Here is a 21,284-nt window from a genome sequence, read left to right on the forward strand (position 1 = left end):
TAACTTTGCCAAATTTTATTCGATTTCAAAGTGGCATACCTCTTAAGACTTGTGGTTGGATTCTCTAAAAATCTGCATTCAACATTTTCATTTTAGCGTTAACCGACTTTTTGACCCATTTTCTTGTTGATTATTTCTAAGTTTCCGATGAGTTGCCCAAAGATGACTCCCAATTGGACTCCTAGATTCCATAACTTTGCCAAATATTATCCGATTTCAAAGTGGCATACCTCTTAAGACTTGTGGTTGGATTCTCTAAAAATCTGCATTCAACATTTTCATTTTAGCGTTAACCGACTTTTTGACCCATTTTCTTGTTGATTATTTCTAAGTTTCCGATGAGTTGCCCAAAGATGACTCCCAATTGGACTCCTAGATTCCATAACTTTGCCAAATATTATCCGATTTCAAAGTGGCATACCTCTAAAATCTTGTGGTTCGATTCTCTGAAAATCTGCATTCAAAATTTTCATTTTAGCGTTGACCGACTTTTTGACCCATTTTCATGTTGGTTATTTTTAAGTTTCCGATGAGTTGCCCAAAGATGTCTCCCAATTGGACTCCTAGATTCCATAACTTTACCAAATATTATCCGATTTCAAAGTGGCATACCTCTAAAGACTTGTGGCTCGATTCTCTGAAAATCTGCATTCAAAATTTTCATTTTAGCGTTGACCGACTTTTTGACCCATTTTCATGTTGATTATTACTAAGTTTCCGATGAGTTGCCCAAAGATGACTCCCAATTGGACTCCTAGATTCCATAACTTTGCCAAATATTATCCGATTTCAAAGTGGCATACCTCTTAAGACTTGTGGTTGGATTCTCTAAAAATCTGCATTCAAAATTTTCATTTTAGCGTTAACCGACTTTTTGACCCATTTTCTTGTTGATTATTTCTAAGTTTCCGATGAGTTGCCCAAAGATGACTCCCAATTGGACTCCTAGATTCCATAACTTTACCAAATATTATCCGATTTCAAAGTGGCATACCTCTAAAGACTTGTGGTTGGATTCTCTAAAAATATGCATTCAATTGAATTGAAATACAAGTTTTCGTAGGAACAGACGGACGGACAGGTGATGCTGATCAAGAATATATATACTCTACTTTAGGGTCTCCTTTAATACGTTGCAAACTTCTGACTGAAATTATAAAACCCTCTGCAAGCGTATTATAACTCTTAGTATCTAAAAACAATTGTTAAGCAAAAGACTTGGATATCTGTTTGGGTTCTGCGACTGTAGCTCACCTTTCCGCACCAGGACCAGCGCCAGGACGCAGCTGGAGACGATGGCCGCCGGCGCGATGATGGCCAGCACCAGGGAGCCGCGCTTCTCCGGCGAGACGAAGGGCTCCGCCACCCGCTCGCTCTCCTCGCTGTAGGGACCCCAGCCGTGCTCCACACTGCGGGCCCGCACCCGGAAGAGGAGCAGCCGACTGGAGTGCAGGCTCTTCACGAGGCAGCTCAGCTCGGTGGTGTTGCAGAAGTCCAGCCACTGGTCCTCCACGACCACCGGCTCCTCGGCCCACGGCAGCTGCTCCACGGACCCCGACTCGCTGCGCCGCCTCCTGCGCCTCCTCCGCACGTCGCTCCGCGCCTGCAGCGCCTCCAGGTTGTACAGGGCGATGGGTGCTCCGTTGCCGCGCGCCGGCGTCCAGGTGACGCGGAACACCTCCTCGGCGATGTGCTCCAGCTGAGGCCGTCCCGGCTGACTCGGCGCATCGCCCAGCGTCTCGTACACCTCCGCGGTGCCGTGGTACAGTGGAGCCCCCGGCGTGGCCGCGTAGCCCAGGAGCAGGCGGCACTGGTAGCGGGTGCGCGGCTGCAGGGGCTCCAGCACCATCCTCGTGTGGTTCCCGGCCACGTTCCGGCGCAGCTGCTCGCCCGGCGACCGGCACTCCAGCTGCAGCGATCCCAGCGGATCCGGTGTCCCCGCCCACGTGAGACTCAGCGAGTAGGGTCCCAGTTCCAGGAGCTGCAGCTCCGGCAGCTCGGCAAAGCTGCGCACGTGCACTCGGCCACTGGCGTTGCTCTTGGTGGAGGTGGCGTGGGCCTGCACCCACAGGCGGTAGCCGGATCCCGGCCTGATCCCGGCCAGGCGATGGCTGCCCGCCACCTCGAGTCGCCGCTCCTGCTCCTCCTGGTCAGCCCCCTCCTCGTCCTCCTCGCCGTCCTGCTCCCGCTGCCAGTGCAGCGTGTAGTAGACACTCTCGCTCCGCAGCTGCTCCGGCGGCAGCCAGGTGGCCTCCAGTTCGCGGGGACTCAGCACGCGGACGCTGAAGTTCCTCGGCGCCGTGGGCGTGGCAGGGGCGGTGGTGAGCTCCAGCGGCGGCAGGACGAGATTGGGCAGTCCCAGCCTAGTTTGGTAGTAGCTGCTCAGGACTCCGCTCAAGCGATAGCGGGTGAAGGGCAGGAGATCGGTCACATTCACGCTTTCGCCGGCACTGAGCAGCCACTGGGCCAGGGGCTCCTCCTCCTGGCGCTCCCGGGATGCCTGCTCCCGGGATCCCTGCTCCTTGGCCAGGGTGAGGTTCAGTTGGTACCGCACCCCGGGAACGGGCAGGGCACAATCGCCGGAGGCCGTGATGTGGGGCAGGTGCAAATGACACCGCTGCTCCTCGCAGTCAGCGGTTCCCAGAAGGGGCTCTCCAGCCGGAGGCAGGAGCAGGCAGCTCCTCGCCGGATAGGCCTGGTAGTTGTGGGCCTGCAGCAGACGCGCCTCCTCCGGCTCCAGCTCCACCATGTACTCCAACTGCTGGCGCCGGCGACCGTAGGCCCGAATGCTCCAGTTCTTCAGGGCGTACAGGTAGCCCGAATCCTGGGCCAGCTGCCCGGCGATGGCCTCCTCACCCAGCAGACTCAGCTGGGCCCTCAACGCGCTGGCCGTGCACAGCTGGCGGGCCACATCGTAGACGCAGAGCTTGCCCTGGTTGTCCACGAGGTTCAAGGTCTCGGCACCGGGCTCCAGGCTGCCGGCATGAAGTCGGATCAGCGGCTGGGCCGTCGAGAGTTCCAGCTCCGAGCCATCGGTCAGGTTCCTGCCACGCAGCGACCCGTTTCGCGGAGCACCCGGCTCGTACTCCAGCCAGAGGAGCGAGCGCTGGTGCGGCAGGGCCACCAGGTCCTTCAGCAGACGACCCCTGGCCGTGCTCCACAGGCGGTCGCCCTGCAGGATCTTGCCCCCGAAGTGGCACAGGTCCAGGCGGTAGATCACCGCCGCCGGCGCGGTGGCAGTGGCGTCCAGTTCCGCCCAGTAGACCACCCGCTGCACCCAGTCCACGGCCAATGCCAGCACCTCGGCCCGCATCCTGGCCAGCTTGGCTGGAGCGGCGCCCGGCACGTGGGTGAGCAGCTCCACGTGCTCGTTGACCCACAGCAGCCGCTGCTCGCCCTCGATCACCGCCAGGTGCTCCACCGGACTGGCGGTGTGCACCAGTCGCCGTCGGTTGCGCGTGTCCAGGTCCAGTTCGCCGATGAACTCCGCGTTGGCGTAGAGCAGGCGCGGCACCGCCTGCACCTCGGGCGCCACGTGGAGGGCGTGGCTGGCGGCTCCGGCCGCCGCTCCTGTGGCGGCCACCCGCGCCTCCACCTGGAAGTGGTAGGTCTGGTCGGGCTGCAGCCGCTCCACGCGCGCCTCCAGGGCGCTCTGGTTCAGGCGCAGCTCCTCGTGCAGCTCCGCGCCCAGCCAGCAGCTGATGTGGTACTCCAGCGCCTGCACCGGCGCCTCCTGGCCCTGCTCCGGGGCATCCCAGCGGAGCAGGGCGCTCACGTTGGCCTCCTGGAGGGCGGTGGCCAGTCGCTCCACGAACACCCTCAGCCGCCGCGGTTGGGTGGGCGCAGCAGGGGGAGTGGTCAGCTGCACCCGCGTGGTCTGGCCACTCCGCCAGGCGGTGCGCGGCGTGATGCTGATCCTCAGCTGGAGCTGCGCCTGCGGCAGCTGCGTCAGCCGGGCGAAGGGGGTGGTCAGGTCCAGGGTCTGGAGCCGCTGGCCGAACTCGAGGAACAGGCGGTACGAGACGCTGTGGTTGCCGCCGGACGTCGCCGGCTGCCAGCGCACATGGAAGTCGTCCCAGTGGCCGTCGTCCAGCCGCACAGATTCCGGGCCCACGATGGCGGGGATTACCCCCTCATCCGGCGGCGGTAGTGGCTGCGGGTCCAGCAACTGCAGGGCGGAGGCCGGAGAGACCTCGGCCGGCGTGGGCAGCTCCATGAGGTCTTCGGGGGCGGCCAGGCGGACCAGGCGCGCCCTCCGGCCACCCCGCTCCAGCCAGAGGAGGGCGCCCAGGGGACGAAGAAGCTGCAGGCTGTGGGGCACGGCCTGGAGGCCACCCTTCATGTGGTGGAGCAACTGCAGCGGCTTCCCGCCGGCGGCCAAGGGGGCGCGGTAGAGACGCAGGGCGGCAGCCCCGCTCACCAGCCAGTAGAGCTGATCCTGCTGGGTATCGAGGACGAAGGAGCCGATGGTGCCCTCCAGTCCGTTGACGCGGTAGTAAGTGACCGATTCCGCGGTGGCGGCTCCGTGGCGGGAGAGATGGGAGCCGGTGGCATAGTAGAGGTGGCCCTGCCGCGAGTCCATGGCCAGGGAGCGGGCCTCGAAGATGGGCAGCAGCTCCCGGCTGCCCGACCACGGGTCCATCCGGACCACACAGTTCCTGGCCAGGTCCGCCCAGTAGACTCTGCCGCCGCGCCAGTCGTAGGCCACCGAGCCCACGTGCTGCACTGGCTCCGCCACGGGACAGCCCCACTGGCTGTGCACCAGGTTGACGCAGTGCAGCAGCCCCTGGCCGCTCACGTAGTAGCCCACGCTCTCGTTCACCATGGTCATGGGCCCGGGCAGCGGCTCCAGTCGCTCCTGCACCTGCTCCTCCAGCCCCTCGCCCAGCTCGTCGGTGGCGAGGAGTCCTCCCTGCCGGCTGGACCACCGCAGCCGATGCGGACCAAGTGGCCAGGTGCGGGCAGCCAGCGGAGCGGTCCACTCGCCCGTCTCCCCGTCCGCGTCCTTGGCCCTCACCCGCAGCTGGTAGAGATTGTCCGGCTGCAGGCGCTGCAGGCCGAAGAAGGGTCCCCGGATGTTCCGGATGCTGAAGGCACTTTGGCTGGCCACGTCCAGCACCTCCAGCTCGTAGCTCCAGCTGCGCGCCGAGTCCGCCGACTGGTAGGGATTGCGTTCCGGCTCCCTCCACGAGATCTTCGCCGCCTGGGCGCCCAGCAAGGCCTTCAGTCCATGCGGAGTGCCACCGGCGCGGGTCAGTGGCTGGCCATCCGGCACCAGGAGGACCGCGGCCCAGCAGTCGGGCAGGTTCCTCAGCGGCCACGACGCACTGGCTCCCTGGCCCTGCGGCTCCACCAGGATCAGCTGGCCAGCCGCGGGCAGGAGCAGGGAGTGACCCAGCAGCGCGAAGGTCTGCCATACGGAGGATGACGTCGGATGCTGGGGCAGAGGCAGCGGCTCCTTGAACCCGCCATCGTAGCTCATCTCCAGGAATCTGTCCTCCTGTGGCAACATCAGGCGGATGAGGAAGTGCAGCGGCTGGACAACGAACCAGCCCGGCTGCCTGATCCTCACCAGGCGGAAGCGCATCCGGCCGTGCAGGTCCTGGCGCCACAGGGCCTCCTCGTCCCTCCAGAAGATCCAGCCATTCAGGGCGTCCACCTCCAGCTGCTCCACCGCCAGATCGAAGGACTCCCCCGCCTCCTCGGCCCCTCCGCCCTCCAAGTCGGTGCTGATTATTTGCGATTGGGATTGGGCTGTGTCCATCGACTCCAGGGCGAAGTACAATCGGTGGCGCAGCCAGTCGAAGCTCACTCGGCGAGGCATCCACGGTCCACCGGAGACGTTGCCCAGATCCAGCTTCAGCTTTTGTGCCGGGCTCACCATTTGTCCCGAGTCGAATTTTAGGCTGCAATGGTGATAAATCGAAATTGTTAATTATAATTCTAAGCCATTTAAAAGAGGAAACTACACCACCCATCATTCAAAATTTTTTATGAAGATTTTTAACGTTGGCAGAAAATAATTCATTTCGAAATCTAGAGTGTAATATGTGCGCTTTACCGACATCATCAAACATTTATTATAATTCCCAACTAAAAGTAGAAAGTAGAACATTATTAATTTCGTTGGCATCAGAATTCTGAATTTCTAAAGGCCTCAGAACTAAATAAGAATTTATTCTTAGGCAATAACTAAAATAAATGAAATGAAAAAAAAGTTGATTTATTATACAACGACTTTAGTTTTTTATATGTTCTAAATCAATGAAGCTTTTTCGATTTTTCTGATAAATTGTTTGGACGTTCCTAAGGCAGGTTATCATATTGTTGTCAGGTTTTTATAAAATTCAAACCATAATTTTAAACTTAAATCAGACCCATTATGCTATGGAGAATAACAGTATTAATATAAAAACGACAAAGCTATATTTTATTTATTTTTATTTTTACGATTGTGCCTAAGAGAGCTATAAGATAGGTATACTTATCAGATCCGATTTATATACTAATAAAAGTAGAAATAAGACTTTTGCGGAAAGTTTTATTCAGAGACTACATGGCGTAAAAACGGACTGACAGTCATGACTAGATTAACTCTCCTGGTGACGCTGATTAACTTTTAACTGAAATTTTAACCGCAGCAAGGGTATTAAGGTATATATTTACATCCCATATCACGATTGGGCAATGCCACGTGTATCCTGCAGGTGGATAAAACAAAAAACTAATACCAGTTCAACATTTTTAAACGCGAACACAAATATATTTTGTTTTTATAATTTTCATTTCAACAAGGCCCATATTTGGGCACTGGTTTTTATTGTCTCGCCGATTTTTTTAGAATATGTGCTCGAACAAAACAGTTACTTCAAAAATGTTGTATTCGAGCTCTGCACATTTGCCCAAGATAAAATATTGACTCTCTTTGTCAATATTTGCAGCGATTTCATAATCGGGGCGGGCTCTTCCATTTTCCAGGGCAATCATGCTTGTCACGCACCAATTGCTGGTATTCAGTCCTTCGTTGCGATCCTCGAGGTCCTTGAAAAAAATGGGATAATACGGCTGGACAACCTTTGGCCACACAATAGTGCACCGCACTGGGTTGTTGCTGTACAGTCTGCGCACTTGGGACGCCAGATCATCAGGATCATCCACATCCATGGGCTCCACTGCGTCGTTGGACATCTTCAGTTCCTCAATTCAGATTAATTCAAAATTTAAGCGAAGCCTAAAGTGAATTTGACGACTAGACTCTAGACTGAACCAAAACGTTTTGAATTTTTATGAAAATAAAATCAAAGGTAGTATTGTTTTTTTTATACCCTTGCTGAGGGTATTCTAATTTTGGTCAGAAGTTTGTAACGCAGTGAAGGAGACGTTTCCGACCCAATAAAGTATATATATATCCTTGATCAGGATCAATAGGGGAGTCGATATAGCCATGTCCGTCTGTCCATCTGTTTCAATACCGTTTGCGAGCTCAGTTTAATAGCTAGCGATCTGATCAGTCGTCCTAAAACATGTGTACGCAGATCAAGTTTAAAAACCGCCCCGATCGGATGTCTATATCCTATAGCTCCCATAGGAACAATCGGATATAACTTGCAAGAATGGAAGATATTTCGCGCAGTGAAAAGCTATTAACATAAATCTTTCCAAATCTTATTTTTTTATGGATACCTTGATCAGGGTAAAAGCGCTTGGCGATCGGACATCTATATCCTATAGCTCCTATAGGAACAATAGGGTGAAATCGGTTAAAATTTAATGATTTTTAGGATATTTCGCACAGTATATAAGCTATTAACATAAATCTTTCCAAATCGTATTTTTTTATGCATACCTTGATTAGGGTAACAGCGCGTGACGATCGGGCGTCTATATCCTATAGCTCCCATAGGAACAATATACCTTATTCCTTTCGCAACTTTTTCATTTTTAGCAATTTCGGCAAAGTCTGCAAGGGTATTAAAACTTCGGCTTGCCGAAGTTAGCTTCCGTCCTCGTTTTATATAAAAATTCAATGCCAAAAATCTATTACAATCGATTAATATAAAAAGTAGGGAATCTACAGGTTAGATTAGCATCACATTTACTAGCACACTTTAAAGTTTTTAAAAGTATTTTATTAGTAAGAAACTATTTTAAAATTCTTTCTTTATTTTAATCTTTATTAACAGGGGATGTTTAATAACAGTGTAATTGCCATATATTTCGCCAATAAATCCGTTTAAAAATATCTTAGAATGCCTCGTCTATCACTGCGGCTTAAAAATGGTTGCCCCACTGACAAAACATTGCATTTTGACCCATCTCCGATTCATTTTTAGATTATATTTTATATATCAAATGATGTTTACCTGCACAATTCCCCATGCACGTTCAGCAGCCACAACTGCTGATCCCGCTGTGACCAGGCCACATCAGCCAGTTCCTCCTGGGACTGGTAGATCATCGAACTCTCGCCCGCCGGCTCCAGGGATTGCCACATCACAGCCCTTCGTCCGGCCAGCAGGACACTCTCAGTCAGATCCTTCACGGGCCTATCATCCCGGGAGGGATGCGTTTCCACAAAGCCCTTGGCCAGTGGACCCTCGCCCTGCTTGTTGAGCATCGTCAGTTCCAGAGTATAGTTGCTTCCCGATTGCAGTTGCGAAAAGATGAAGCTACCTCGCCCCGCCGGAACCAACTAAAAATAGAGAAAAAACCCAACATCAGCATTCACTCCAAAAAAGAACTTAGAAATCATTTGAAATCAAGAAGAGAAGCTTATATACTTGCAGCTGTTACAACTATTCAATATTCTGCATTTCGATTTTGATGCCCAAAGACAATGAAGCTAGTTTGATTTTCGTATACATTTTTTTTTCGATCGTTCCTATCACATTGTTCCTTTTCCGATTTTTAGAAAAGTAAAACAGTTATTTTGAAATCGTTAAAAATTAGCATTCCTCGAAGTATATCGGTATACGCTATACGTTTCCCTGATTGTTCCTAAAGCGGTTTTATGATATAGTCGTCCCATTTTTTTAGACCGTAATTCTGAAATCCCAAAAATCTCTTGAAGTATGTAACTTATATAAATCTGCAAAAAAAAAAAAACTTTTTGCATAGTGTCATCGACATTGTATTACAATTGAGTTTGCATGGAAACGGACAGACGGAAGGACTCCCCCAGGTGCTGCTCATCAAGAATATATATATATACACCGTTGCAAAATTTTGACTGAACTTATAACACATAACACATCCGGAAAGGGTATAGAAAAACAAACAAATAGAATAAAGGGATGGATGGCTCACCTGCTCAGCTGTGAGGTTTCCTTGGGAGGAACTTAGGCTCAGGCGGTATCCTTCGAGGGGTCCGTTGGTGAATCGGCCCGGATGCCAGTGGACTGCCAGGTGGGTGTCGTCCAAGCCCAGCAAGTGCTCGATGACCGGAGCCGAGGTGGGCGCGCCTTCGGGGGGCGTTTGGTAGGCGGGCGTGGCCGGGGAGTACAGCACCTCGTCAATGTTCTCGCCAAAAGGCATCTCGAAACGGAACTGCAAAGCGAAACGGAATAAATTATGTATATAATTTATACAATAAATCAAAAAAGGACAAAGGAAAGAGGCGCTCTAAAAGGTGCCTATCCACACTAAATTATGATAATTAAGAGCGCTGCACCAAAGGAGCCCCAGTTTCCCTTTGTTTTTCAGAGCAATTCGAACAATTTTCGTTTTTCAAGTCACAGTATCTTATTTACGAGTAGTAAAATGTTGTATTTAAAGGATTTAAAGCAACTTATAAAAACTTGTGCAACAAATATTTAACCATGGAGTATCAGTCTATGAGCAACCAACATGTCGGATTAGTAATCTTCACATTTTTTGCATTTTTCAGATTTTGATATTTTTTAGTTCATTTTTTACTTCCCTCCTTCACCATAATATAATATATAGATGATATATAATTTAAATACGTTGCTAAATAAACTGAATGAATTTCGAAATAATAAATAATAATTATTATTTGCATTGCCAGGAAATAACTGCCTTATAAAGGGTGTATATAACTCCAATGCGACTCCAGTTTCAACTTACCCTGTACTGGGTGTAGGGTATGAGGGTCTCGAGAATTTCGCAGACGTAGTACTCGTCGCAGTCGTAATTTGCCAGGTTGAACCAGGCGCTGGCCCGCGACGCTCCAGGTGCATCCGGATCTTCCTGGTCGAGATCCTGCTCGAGATCCTGCTCCTCGCCGTGGTGGTCCACGTACTGGTACTGGATGTTGAAGGGCCGGCTGGCCAGGTACTGCTCCGGGAAGTGCATCGCCCAGCGGATGGTGAGGGGCGTGGCCTGTCCGTCCGCCCGCGGCGCCCGCTCCAGCTGCGGCTGCGTCCGCTCGACCAGGTGGCTGATGGCCAGCCGCTGGAGGTGCCAGTAGTCCCGCTGGGCCATCTCGCAGGCCGAGATGCAGGGCATGTCGAACGGGTAGAACTCCAGCGACAACTGCGGGCGGGCCAAAAGGGGAAACATCGATCGGGGTCAGACTGGATCTGGGGATTTTTGGTGGAGGTGGAGTTGGAGTTGGGGGCTGGGGGCTGGGGAATAGGGATCTAAGATGGGGATCTGGAATGGGGATCTGGGATATTGGGCTGCCACTTACGCAGGCATCCTGGCAGGACTCCAGATCCTTGAGCGCGCGATACCACTGGGCACAGCCTTTAGTGCACTGTGAATAGATATCCGGAAATTATAAATATATAGAAACGTTTTCAATCCGATTTCATAGATTTCTATAATCTATCAATGAGGCCTTGTTGTGGGAAACCCGCCAAATATATGTATTTTATTTTACTTTTTTTATAAGTTAAGGATATAATGGATACTCATGATACAATATTGATTTATTTTTAAAAAATAAGCTCCTTTCAAATATTAAAAAAGGATGAAATGAATGTCGATCAATTTGTAATTTATGAATTGGAGAATATTTTAAAAAATAAAACTAATGATCGGATATAAGAAAAACCACGAAAATTAAGAGTTGTTAAAAATATGCAAAGATTTTTCCATCATAACTCGATTGTGGTTTATACTTAAATATAAAATATAACGATTTTCACTTATAACTGGCCAATAATCCTAATGAATAACACATTGAGCATTGTTTAATATTGATGACATGTCAATTATGGCGTAAATGGCACAAATTAAGGGCATCAATGAATATACCCTATACGGCATTACAATAAACAGGTTTCTTCTGCTATTAGACTAAGTTTATTCTAAGAAAAATATGAAAAATAAAAAAAAAATAATGACCTTTGTCCCGATAGAAGCTGTACGCGTTGTAATTTTATTTATTTGTTTTGAAAATCAAATAAATATAATTCAGGGCTGCAAACAACAAATCCTTATATTCTCTTGCTATAAATTTGTATCTCATACTTTATATATTTTACGTAAATGAAAAGTACATATCTAAAGAACTGAATAAAAATAAAAAGAAATTAAGGGCTATTATGGCTACTTATGTTATCTAATGATAAACAAATGAGAATGCTTCTGAGTAATGTGCAAAGAAGTCACCATGATAACTTAGGCCCAGTAATAAAACACCCACTCTCTGATAACTACTCTAAAATTGTTCTCATTCCGAGCTCGATTAGTCAGTTATTTAAAAGTCTAACGTTAGACATTTAACTTCGCACAAATTCCGGCTGTTAGCCATTGTTTAATTACACAATTGCACACAAGCAATGCAAGCAGCTCGTTAAATTGATCGTGAAGTATAAATTGGCCCGACAGGATAGTCCTGCCATGATCAGCATTATGCCAGCAAGGAGTCCACTGAGAAAACGGATGGGGAACGAGCCGAGGACCAGAGCAAGGACTGCCCAAAGGGAGCCCCTCAAGATCCTGTTCGATGGCTTCCTCAGTTGTTTGGAGAAGGAGAACGACTGGCAGCGGTTAATGCACTTTGAGTTCGTGACCAATTGATCCCGAACAGAAGTGGTTAACCCGGAGCAAGAAAAGTGGTATCTGGTTACCCTCGACTATCCCATTTCATCCCTGGCTCCCTGGAGTCTCCCACTTACTCGTGTTTTGTAGCACTTGTCGCTGTTGTCCGCCTTCTCGCACTGTATCCCAAACTCGTCCAGAAACAGATCCTCCTGAAAAGGGAAGAGAATTACAAAACAATGTGAAGGCAATTAGTATATGTGGGCTTATTTTTTTGGCTCTTGGGAACGGAAGTTGCGGTAAGATTGTATGGGAAAATGCTGAATGACCACATATATAACAATAGCAATGACAATATAAATGCGAATTCTGTGCCAATGCCAATGTTTCAATTATTTAGATCAATTATCATTGGGGAGCAGGGAAAGATTTCGCGATTCGCGCACAGCATAAACAGAAATACACTCTCGATTAACACTATAAATTTGTTTTTGCACCGAAATAAGATTTCCGAAAACCGCTGAAGCTGCATTAATTTGATAGAAACAAGTTTGCCACGTGAGCCATGGAGATGTCGCGAGTCGAAATCTATTTGCATACCCTGGACTTTGGTCAGCCAAGGGTTAGACGTACCGGCTTAAAACGGGGTCAAACAAGCTAAACTTGAAACTTTGAATAAAAAAAAGCAAACTACTCGCAAGGCATTGAAAAAACAAACATGCCCAAGAAGCTAGTATAAAATGGCATTTAAAAGTTAACAAACTGTAACAGAAATTCAATTGTGGCCAAATGAGAATTTATATTATGCAAAATCGAACATAAATAACAGCCGCTATTTAAACTTTAGTTGATCGACATAAAAAAACATACGCTAACATTTGTCTGGAATTCTTGTAAGTTTTGAATTAATATTTCGCAGCCTAAAAAATCTTTAAGATACAAAAATTTATTTAAATGTTTCACTCATTGAAAGTATATTTATAAATTTTAGATGATGATCTTAATAGAAAGTCAAGTCTAGTTATTAAAGGCATCAGACATATTAATGGAGTTATATATTACTATTATTATAAGCATTATAATTACTACTATTACGCTTATCAATTCAATCGACAGAATCAAGAAAAGGATTTAAAATTATTATTAAAGTTAACTGATTGTACGAATATTTTTATAACAATTACGCTTATGAAGTAAATAAAACACTTATAAAAAGGCATTATAAATATTATTCAAGTTAACTGATTGTACAAGCTTATAAATAAAGCAAATCCCATTTAGTATATAGTTTGGATACATGTTTCTTGTGAGAGAAAACTAATTTCTACTTCAGCTCCAGCCTGGAAAGTGCACAATCCTTTTAGGTGTTCCCCAAATGAGAAACAAGCACTTAAAATACAATTTAGCGCATTTGGAGCTGCCCCCTGTCCCCCTGCCCCCCTGCCCACTGCACCAATTACCAGCTCCTTAAAATGACCAACTTTGTTAATTGTGTTGCCTTGGCTTGCTAAATGGACTAGTAATTACCAAGGGATTTCCCCTCACGGACACGGATTTCTCCTATTCAACCACTCACACAAAGTAAGTATTTTCCTGGTGTTTGTACTTTCCTTTTTTCGCACACGCGTCAATTTAATTTAGTATTCTACGTAATATTTTATTAATTTAGCTTGATTGGCTTTTTCACAAACAGAAATAGCTCTTGAGAACGAGAGTTCTCCCCTTCTTAAATAAAAAAGAGAGAAATCCCGAGAAGAGGACTGGAGCCTAAAAACATGCGCGGATCAGCAGAAGGGGATTGGGGGTTCAAAGTCCCCCTTCCCCACCCCGTTGGAAATTGACATTACAAATGGTATTAAAACAGTGGGCTATAAAAATTAGTTCTGAAACGAAACCCCCCTCCCCCCCATATCCAAATCCTAGATCCGCCACTGCCCAAGACTAATTGGCATTGGGGGTTTTCATGTCGTCATTTCTCATCTTTTGTTGTACAATTTCTATTACATTAACTCGGAAACCGACCTACACACACAACCGCACACACACACACACACACACTCAAAAGGGGGCGGGGCGGCGGGGGAAGGCCGCCAGACTGGGTTGGTGTGTTATTGACACCATTATTGTGCAATTGTTGTTGCTGCCGTCAGGCTCTGGAGAAGCAAGCCAAAGAAATTACACTTGTGTGCTGATGAAGAGGCAGGCACACACAGCACCGCTTAAATGTATAGTATTTCAAATTGGCAACCAATGGAATCTAATTAAAGCTGTTTTAAATACACGCAGATAACATTACTATTTAATAGATCTGGCAACCCCTCCGGAACTAAGCCACACCAAATAGAGCGATTAACCGTTACGTTGATGAAAGTTTTTTTTAAGAAAATATATAATATTATTAATAGATAACATTTTTAATTTATTCCAAATGGAAAGGACTTGCAAAAACGAAAGCCATAAGTTGTTGCTATTCAAAAAGGAAAGTATTAACAAATTTCTTAGTAGATATTATCGATAGCATAATCACTTTAATAAATTTATTTTCAATAGATCTGCTAACCAAAGATCATAAAAAATGATCGATTTTCAAAACAGACTTATTAATTGGACCTCAATTGTAGGGCTACCTACATATGGGTACACATAAATTGGCTAAACAGTTTGCTCACTCTCGATTCCAGCAAGGCAAAACATCTTAATAAAATTTCTTTTGTTCGCATTGCCTTTCTAGGTTAGTCGAAATCCAGTTACCGGTTGAATGTGGAAGCTTTGTCTAGTTTGTTCCAGGGATAAGTGACCAACTTAAATGATAAACTGGAGTCATGACACCAACTCGAATTCGAAATCCAAAATTAAATTAAAACGACCATAATTAGCTGATATTTGAGATTTGCACACATTTTCCATTTCCAAAGCATATTTGATGTGCCCATTTTCATCTCAATGTAAAACAATGGTTATGATGTGGAGAAATAAAGACAACAAATATTTGTTCATACATATATGTACAAATCCTATTCACTGGCAGTAGCATCTCATGTTCTAGTCAGCTAATTGATATGATTCCCAGATACTGCTCGGTTATCATTAATTTAAATTGGCGATGCGCTGGTGTAACTGTAGTGTCAAATTGAGGATTACTGAATGGCGCTCTCCTAATGAATGAAGTGCAATCCGAGAAACTGATTAACATGCAGCCCACTCCCATTACACACCCTGCGATAATGCAGTAATTACTGTCAGTCCATTTGCACAGAGAAATGTGTGGATGTAGAAATGCTGACACACTCCCATGCACAAAAGCTTATACTTGTACATTTCAATAAATAAATAGCTTTATACGGTTGAGCTTCACGTAATAACTATTACCAATGGGAAAATAATCATCATTTATTTATCACTTCTTGTTTTTACATGGGTTAGGGCTGACATTTTAATCATAAACGTTCTTTGCTTTGTTAAGCTGCTAATGTAAACAGTTAAAATGCAAACCAAAACGGCTTATAAACATTTGATCCATATATCCTAAGCCCAAAAGCATTTGTATTTTCTCAATCTTTGACCCAAATGGCATATTAAAGAAAATAACAATGAATTAAAAAATGTAATCTATCTCTGTTAAATTTTAAGGTTTTTTTTTGTACCAGCATTAATTAAACTTTAAACTCTAAATTAACAAAAAAAAAAGTACGTAAGACTTTAAGGACAAAGAAATATTTTTCATTTGATTTGTTTCCACATAGCCCGTTTTGCAGACGTTTCAATACAATAGCAATTGAAATTACAACTTAATAACCCTAATAAGCTGCAATTAATACATGAAAAATTGTGAGCCCGAGTTGAACACATGCAAATTGAAGATGTTTTATTAAGCTATGCGGAGGATTCGAAAAGGAGCATTTATAAGAGGGACATGAGTGAAATATAGAATTGAACTAAATTAAATATTGGGCCGGCACTTTGGGTGCCATGATAGCTGTACGAGCAGGCGACATCGCTCAAATGCCAGATAAAACACACCCACTCAGTATGCAAATTGCAATAAAGCCGAGGAGCCGAGGAGGTAACCCAAATAATGAGAAAGATTCTAATCCCGATCTGGTGAGCGAGTTGGCCTGCCAGTGCGGCAAATTGGAATGTCAACTCTGGCACAGCATTTCATCCAGCCCACAGTGGCAATCACCGACTTGACGATCTTCAATTAAACATATCATTTAATTAGTGCGTGCAAGTGAGCGATTAACGGCCAGCGAACAGTTGGAAAACTCACTCAAACCAACTGACTAATCCAGCCAGTAAGTGTCTGAAAAGAGTTGACCTTTTTATTTTTATTTATTTTTGGTTGGCGTTGCACTTGTTCAGATTGTTTTCTGATTATATCGTTGACATATGCAAAACTAGAAGTAAACATTTCGTACTCCAAGTGTCGCTTTTTTGGTGACATGATAGATGAATGCTGGGTTGGCCCTGAGGCACTGCATGTTTTGTTTTTACTTTTTTGTGCAACTGTCATGTTTAGTGGGGCACAAAAACATATATTTCTCCAACTATTTTGACACTGTCACGGAATAACCATAATAATACATCTCAGAAACTACTAGGTGAGATATGTATAACTAAAGAAGAGAAAGATATTGCAGAATATTAGGTAAAATGACTGTAATAAAAATAAATAACTTCTATTGAGTTATCCAAAAAGCACATATAAATAACCGTCTAAAGTAAAAACTATTCTGTTTTTCTTATTTAAAATCCGTATTTTAGATTGACATACCAATAGTTTTTGATTAAAGATGGTGACATAAATTAAAACAAGTGCTACAAAAAAACATGGTTAGGGTTTAGGTAAAAATCAGTTTTACCTTCTTTGAAACCTTTCCTTTGGGTTAATTAAATAACTAAAGCAACCCAGATTTTCATTAAAAAATTAGACTAAATTCAAAGTAACCACAATCACTCACCTCAACGATGCACCGCTGGACACAGTCGCGAGTGACCCGCTCGAGGACCACTCGCTCGTCGACTCCGTGCTGCTCCTCCGGCGGATCCGGATCCGGATCTGGAGCTGGGGGTGGTGGTGGACCCACCGTGCTCTGTGCCCGGCTGCTGATGGCGATCCCCTCCACGACGATCGGAGGTGCTGCGGCGGCGTGCTTGTGCCAGATGGCCACCTTCTCCACCACGTCGCTGTCCAGTTTGGGACGGAGCAGGCCCATTTGGTCCTTCATGCCGGGCTCCGGACTCTGGTGGACCGAGTAGTTGTGCGACCGGCAGACGTCGCAGCAGATCGAGAGGAGGATCAGCAGCAGGAGGTTCACGATCAGCACCGTGGACACGCCACCGTGGCCGTCCTGACCGCTGGCCAACTGGCGGCCCAAACGGGCCAGTTGCTGGCGGAGATCGAAGGTGCTGCTCTGCTGGTGGACCACAATTTTGCTGGGCGACGCGGAAAGGGAGGAAGGTGCCGGCTGGTTTATGTGGGTGGTGGACATCTTGGTGTTCACATTCACCGCGATCTTCACATTAAAGCTAATGTTCAGTCTCCTCATGGGAGCCGAGCTGTTTTGCTGTTTGTCCTCCTGACCCGGCTGTTGATCTACATTTTGGTTCCAAAACATAGTCATGGAAGCGGGAGCTACTCTCGACCTTCACCCCGAAGGCACCGTCGTTTGGTTGGGCTCAAATTTCTATCTGTCACTCGATTACTGTTGTTTCTTCGGTCGAATTTACATTTTAACACCGCATTTGACTGAAAACGAAACTAAAAACAAACAGAACCAGAGTCAGAAGAAGAAAAAGAGAAAGAAAAAAAAGTGGGAACACAAACACAATTTAAAAATCAAATCTCAAAGTCAAAAAACCAATTCAATCGGAAATGTGAAGTGCATAAGCTAATTTCCATGTTATGTAAATTAAAAATAAAAAAAACAACGGGAACGTGTCTGAAAAGTTCATGAAACGTAAGTATCAAATACCCTATCATTACTCTTTTAATTTTCTTGTTCTAATAAAAAATATGTTTAATATTTTGAAAAGACAAAACATAAAAAAATTATGTTATTAACATTTTATATTTTTTAAGCTGTCTACATTTTAATAAACAGAATAAACGCTACAAAGACATAAAATATGAACAAAATTGAGGGCAGAAAAACAAGTTTAGGTAATTCAAAAACTGAAGATGAAGCTCTAATTAAATTACTGAATAAATTGAGATAAAATTTGGTCATTTCATTATTTTGAACACAACTGTAAAACCTATTAACTATTAACAAATATTTATAATATGTTATTATACCAACTTTTGTCAAATTAATAGGAACACTAGTACTGTATTTAGAATTTGCCGTTTGTACCCCTGCAAATTGCCATTTCACTGACATTTTTGTCAAACCCTTAATCATATTATAATTACAGTCTTCATTCTTCAAGTATTGTTACAACGATTAACAATTAGTAGTCATTTTAAATTGATGGTTGCTGGAAAAATGAATTACTTTGATTACTTGTACTTTTTATTTTACTTTAAGCATACAATTAAGACTTTACTTTACCTTATACTAAGCCACAAAATTTGTACTAAACTTTAAAGCATGATACTAACACCGTACGTCTCATTTTATTATACTTAACAAATTTTATTTTTCAGGAATAGAAACACTGTTCGTTTGCATTTGTATTATTAATTTTTTAGATGAGCGTAACACATAAATTGAACGAACTTTAATTAATTTTAACAAATGTTATTGTCTGTGCTTGCAAATATCTGCCATCATTTAAGCTATTTGAAACAATAGGACAACAAAACAGTTCCCCAAGTCAATATACCCCTTCCAATCGATTAGATAAATCGCAAACAGCTCATTTCGCATGCGGCAGCTCAAAGGTTCAACGAACACTCTCAACTCCAAGCGATGAGCCAACGATTCCGATGATCTCGAATGGTGTTAAGGAACTTCGAAACTACCCCTCCCCTCGGAACCCATCCAGCTTACAGGGCTCATCCACAGGACATGGCCATGGTCCAATTAATATTCAGTCTGCATAATCAGCTAGCCAAGCGACAAGTTTCAATTAACATGGCGTAATGCATGGCCAATAAGTCACGCCCCCTTTGACGCCCACAACAACAGCGGCCATAACAATAACAACCCCAACAAGAGGAGCGGCCATAACAAATTTATCCTCATTAAGATGCAAACACACTGGCCGGACGGAATATAATCGTGCGGAGTCTCTTTGAAAAACGGAAATCCCTTTTCCCGCAAGTTCATCGCAGAGCACAAAAAATAATAGTTAATTGCACTTTAATTTCATATTTACCAGATAAACAACAACACTGCTCACTGAAAATGTTAATTAAATCGCTCGCCGAACAGACTAGACCGGGGAAAAAAAGCAAAATAAATTGAAAATAAAATTGAATAAACCGGGCGAAATAGTGAAAACATGAAAGATCACAGCGGATTAATTGCATAAAAGTTATTCAGAAAATGTATGCAAATGCCGGCCAACGTTTTGGCATTAATTAGTTGAAGGGGGAGGCTTGAATATATACTATACTATTATATTCATCGACCGTTGGAAGTCAAAAAGTCACCGGATAACCAAAGAAACGGAGTGTTGGAGCCCTAAACTCTCACCCACATTTCGTTCAGCTCGTTGTTGAAGTTGTTAAGCGCAGTTGACGCGGTTTAATTCAATTTATTGTTGATTTGAGCAGCTTAATTGCATTTTATTGTTGCATTTGTTGCCTCGACTTAACAGCTACTACAGCCACTTCACACACACACACACTGCACGAGAAAAAAATACGATCGATTCGAATATGGCATTAAAAAAATTCAAATTTCATATATGTACTTTGTGTCAAACATTTGGTATCGTGGAGTATATTAATCTTAATATATACATATATCTGTATGCCTTACTCGACGGAATGTCGCAGATATTATTATTTAAATTTATTATCTGTACATCATGTCAGACATTTGTTATCCAGGAGTGTGTCAAATTGAAAGTATCCCAGAAACATGCGTTCCATGTGCTGGGAGAACAAGAGCGCATAGTAACTCACTTGACGAAATGTCGCAAATATCTGAATCGGAACTTATGAGCGGCTTCACGTACTGCGCAGTGGCGCGATCGGAGCAGAACTGATTTGCCGGCGAGCGACGGGTTTTAACCAAGCCCCAAGTCCAAGTCCAGTCCAACCCCCAGGTTGAGAATCGGAAACCGAGTACAACCGAAAGCGAAACCGAAACCGAATCCGAAACCCGAATCCGAAACCCAAACCGAGACGAGCTGAACGGAACCATCCGAGAACCCATTGATCTTCGGCGCTCTTTTTCGGTGACGCAGCCACGATCACGTCACGGACAAGGGCAACCCCTAAACTGGATGTACATATGTACATATGTATGTATGTATGTATGTATGTACATACAACGCGGTCGTAGTTCCCACTCTTTTGCTCTTCGGATCAAAGGTCAACAATTGCGGCTAATCGATTGGCGAAGTGGGGCTCCAAATACCCTTATGAATAACAATTTAAGTTTATCATATGCACATATGTACATACATATCTAAGGTACACTTGTTTCCCTATTTTATTTCTTTGGAAACATTTCTATGAACACTTTGCTACAAAGGCTCCAACTTTAATATTTCCATTTATTCAAAAAAAGATAAACGTAGGCCTTGAATATTTGAAGGACAGTAGAATGAATTATTATAATATTTTTCTATTTTCTGAGTGTATATGCTCGTTTATTTATCTTATTTATCTTATGTTTTTTTTGTTAGGGTATTTCTATTGCTTTATGTCGGAAATCTTTAAATAAACGCGGCCGTCATACGCAATAAATTAGATCCGGTAATATTGGATGAAATATAATATATCTGGATGAAGCTTTACCAAAAATCGGTTTGTTTGCAAAAAGTAATATAAGATAGAAGGCCAGTTGGGGACGACTATATTATATAGGTCTTATAAAAACAACCGTCAAAATACATTTCAAAAAACAAGAAAGGAAAGCTAACTTCGGGCGGAGCCGAAGTTGATATACCCTTGCAGAATTCTCTATAATAATATTCTCCAAAATTATTCCTATGATGCATTAATACTCATAAAAAATCCAAACTTCCTAACTTTAAAAACACCAAAGTTATGGCATTTCGAATCGTTCAGTTATATGGCAGCTATAGGATATAGTCGGCCGATCCTTATGAAATTTGGTAGGTCGGATTGATTGGCCAAATATAAAACCTATAGAAAATCCCAACTTTCTAACTTTACAAACACCAAAGTTATGGCATTTCCGATCAATCAGTTA

The 21,284-nt window shown here is 44.8% G+C and overlaps 1 protein-coding gene across 3 annotated transcripts in view; it reads right to left on the reverse strand.

The window, feature by feature from the left end:
• Nucleotides 1-20,128, reverse strand: part of LOC108039365 (protein sevenless) — a 37,005-nt gene extending 16,877 nt beyond the window's left edge. Inside the window, exons 1-8 of one of the 3 annotated variants that reach the window (XM_044461073.1) lie at nucleotides 20,027-20,128; nucleotides 16,911-17,710; nucleotides 12,087-12,161; nucleotides 10,652-10,717; nucleotides 10,087-10,494; nucleotides 9,307-9,546; nucleotides 8,364-8,692; nucleotides 1,255-5,906 (exon numbers count right to left, since the gene is read on the reverse strand). In XM_044461073.1, the coding sequence (XP_044317008.1) occupies nucleotides 1,255-5,906; nucleotides 8,364-8,692; nucleotides 9,307-9,546; nucleotides 10,087-10,494; nucleotides 10,652-10,717; nucleotides 12,087-12,161; nucleotides 16,911-17,573 (6,433 nt within the window). In that variant the 5' untranslated portion in view covers nucleotides 17,574-17,710; nucleotides 20,027-20,128. Of the gene's footprint in view, nucleotides 1-1,254; nucleotides 5,907-8,363; nucleotides 8,693-9,306; nucleotides 9,547-10,086; nucleotides 10,495-10,651; nucleotides 10,718-12,086; nucleotides 12,162-16,910; nucleotides 17,711-19,596; nucleotides 19,690-19,880; nucleotides 19,959-20,026 lie in introns of those variants that run through there. The other 2 variants (XM_044461072.1, XM_044461074.1) reach the window with 2 other exon arrangements.
• Nucleotides 20,129-21,284: the final 1,156 nt, after the last annotated feature.

The sequence above is a fragment of the Drosophila rhopaloa genome, unplaced genomic scaffold (assembly GCF_018152115.1).
Source record: "Drosophila rhopaloa isolate 14029-0021.01 unplaced genomic scaffold, ASM1815211v1 contig_3, whole genome shotgun sequence".
Lineage (NCBI taxonomy): Eukaryota > Metazoa > Arthropoda > Insecta > Diptera > Drosophilidae > Drosophila > Drosophila rhopaloa.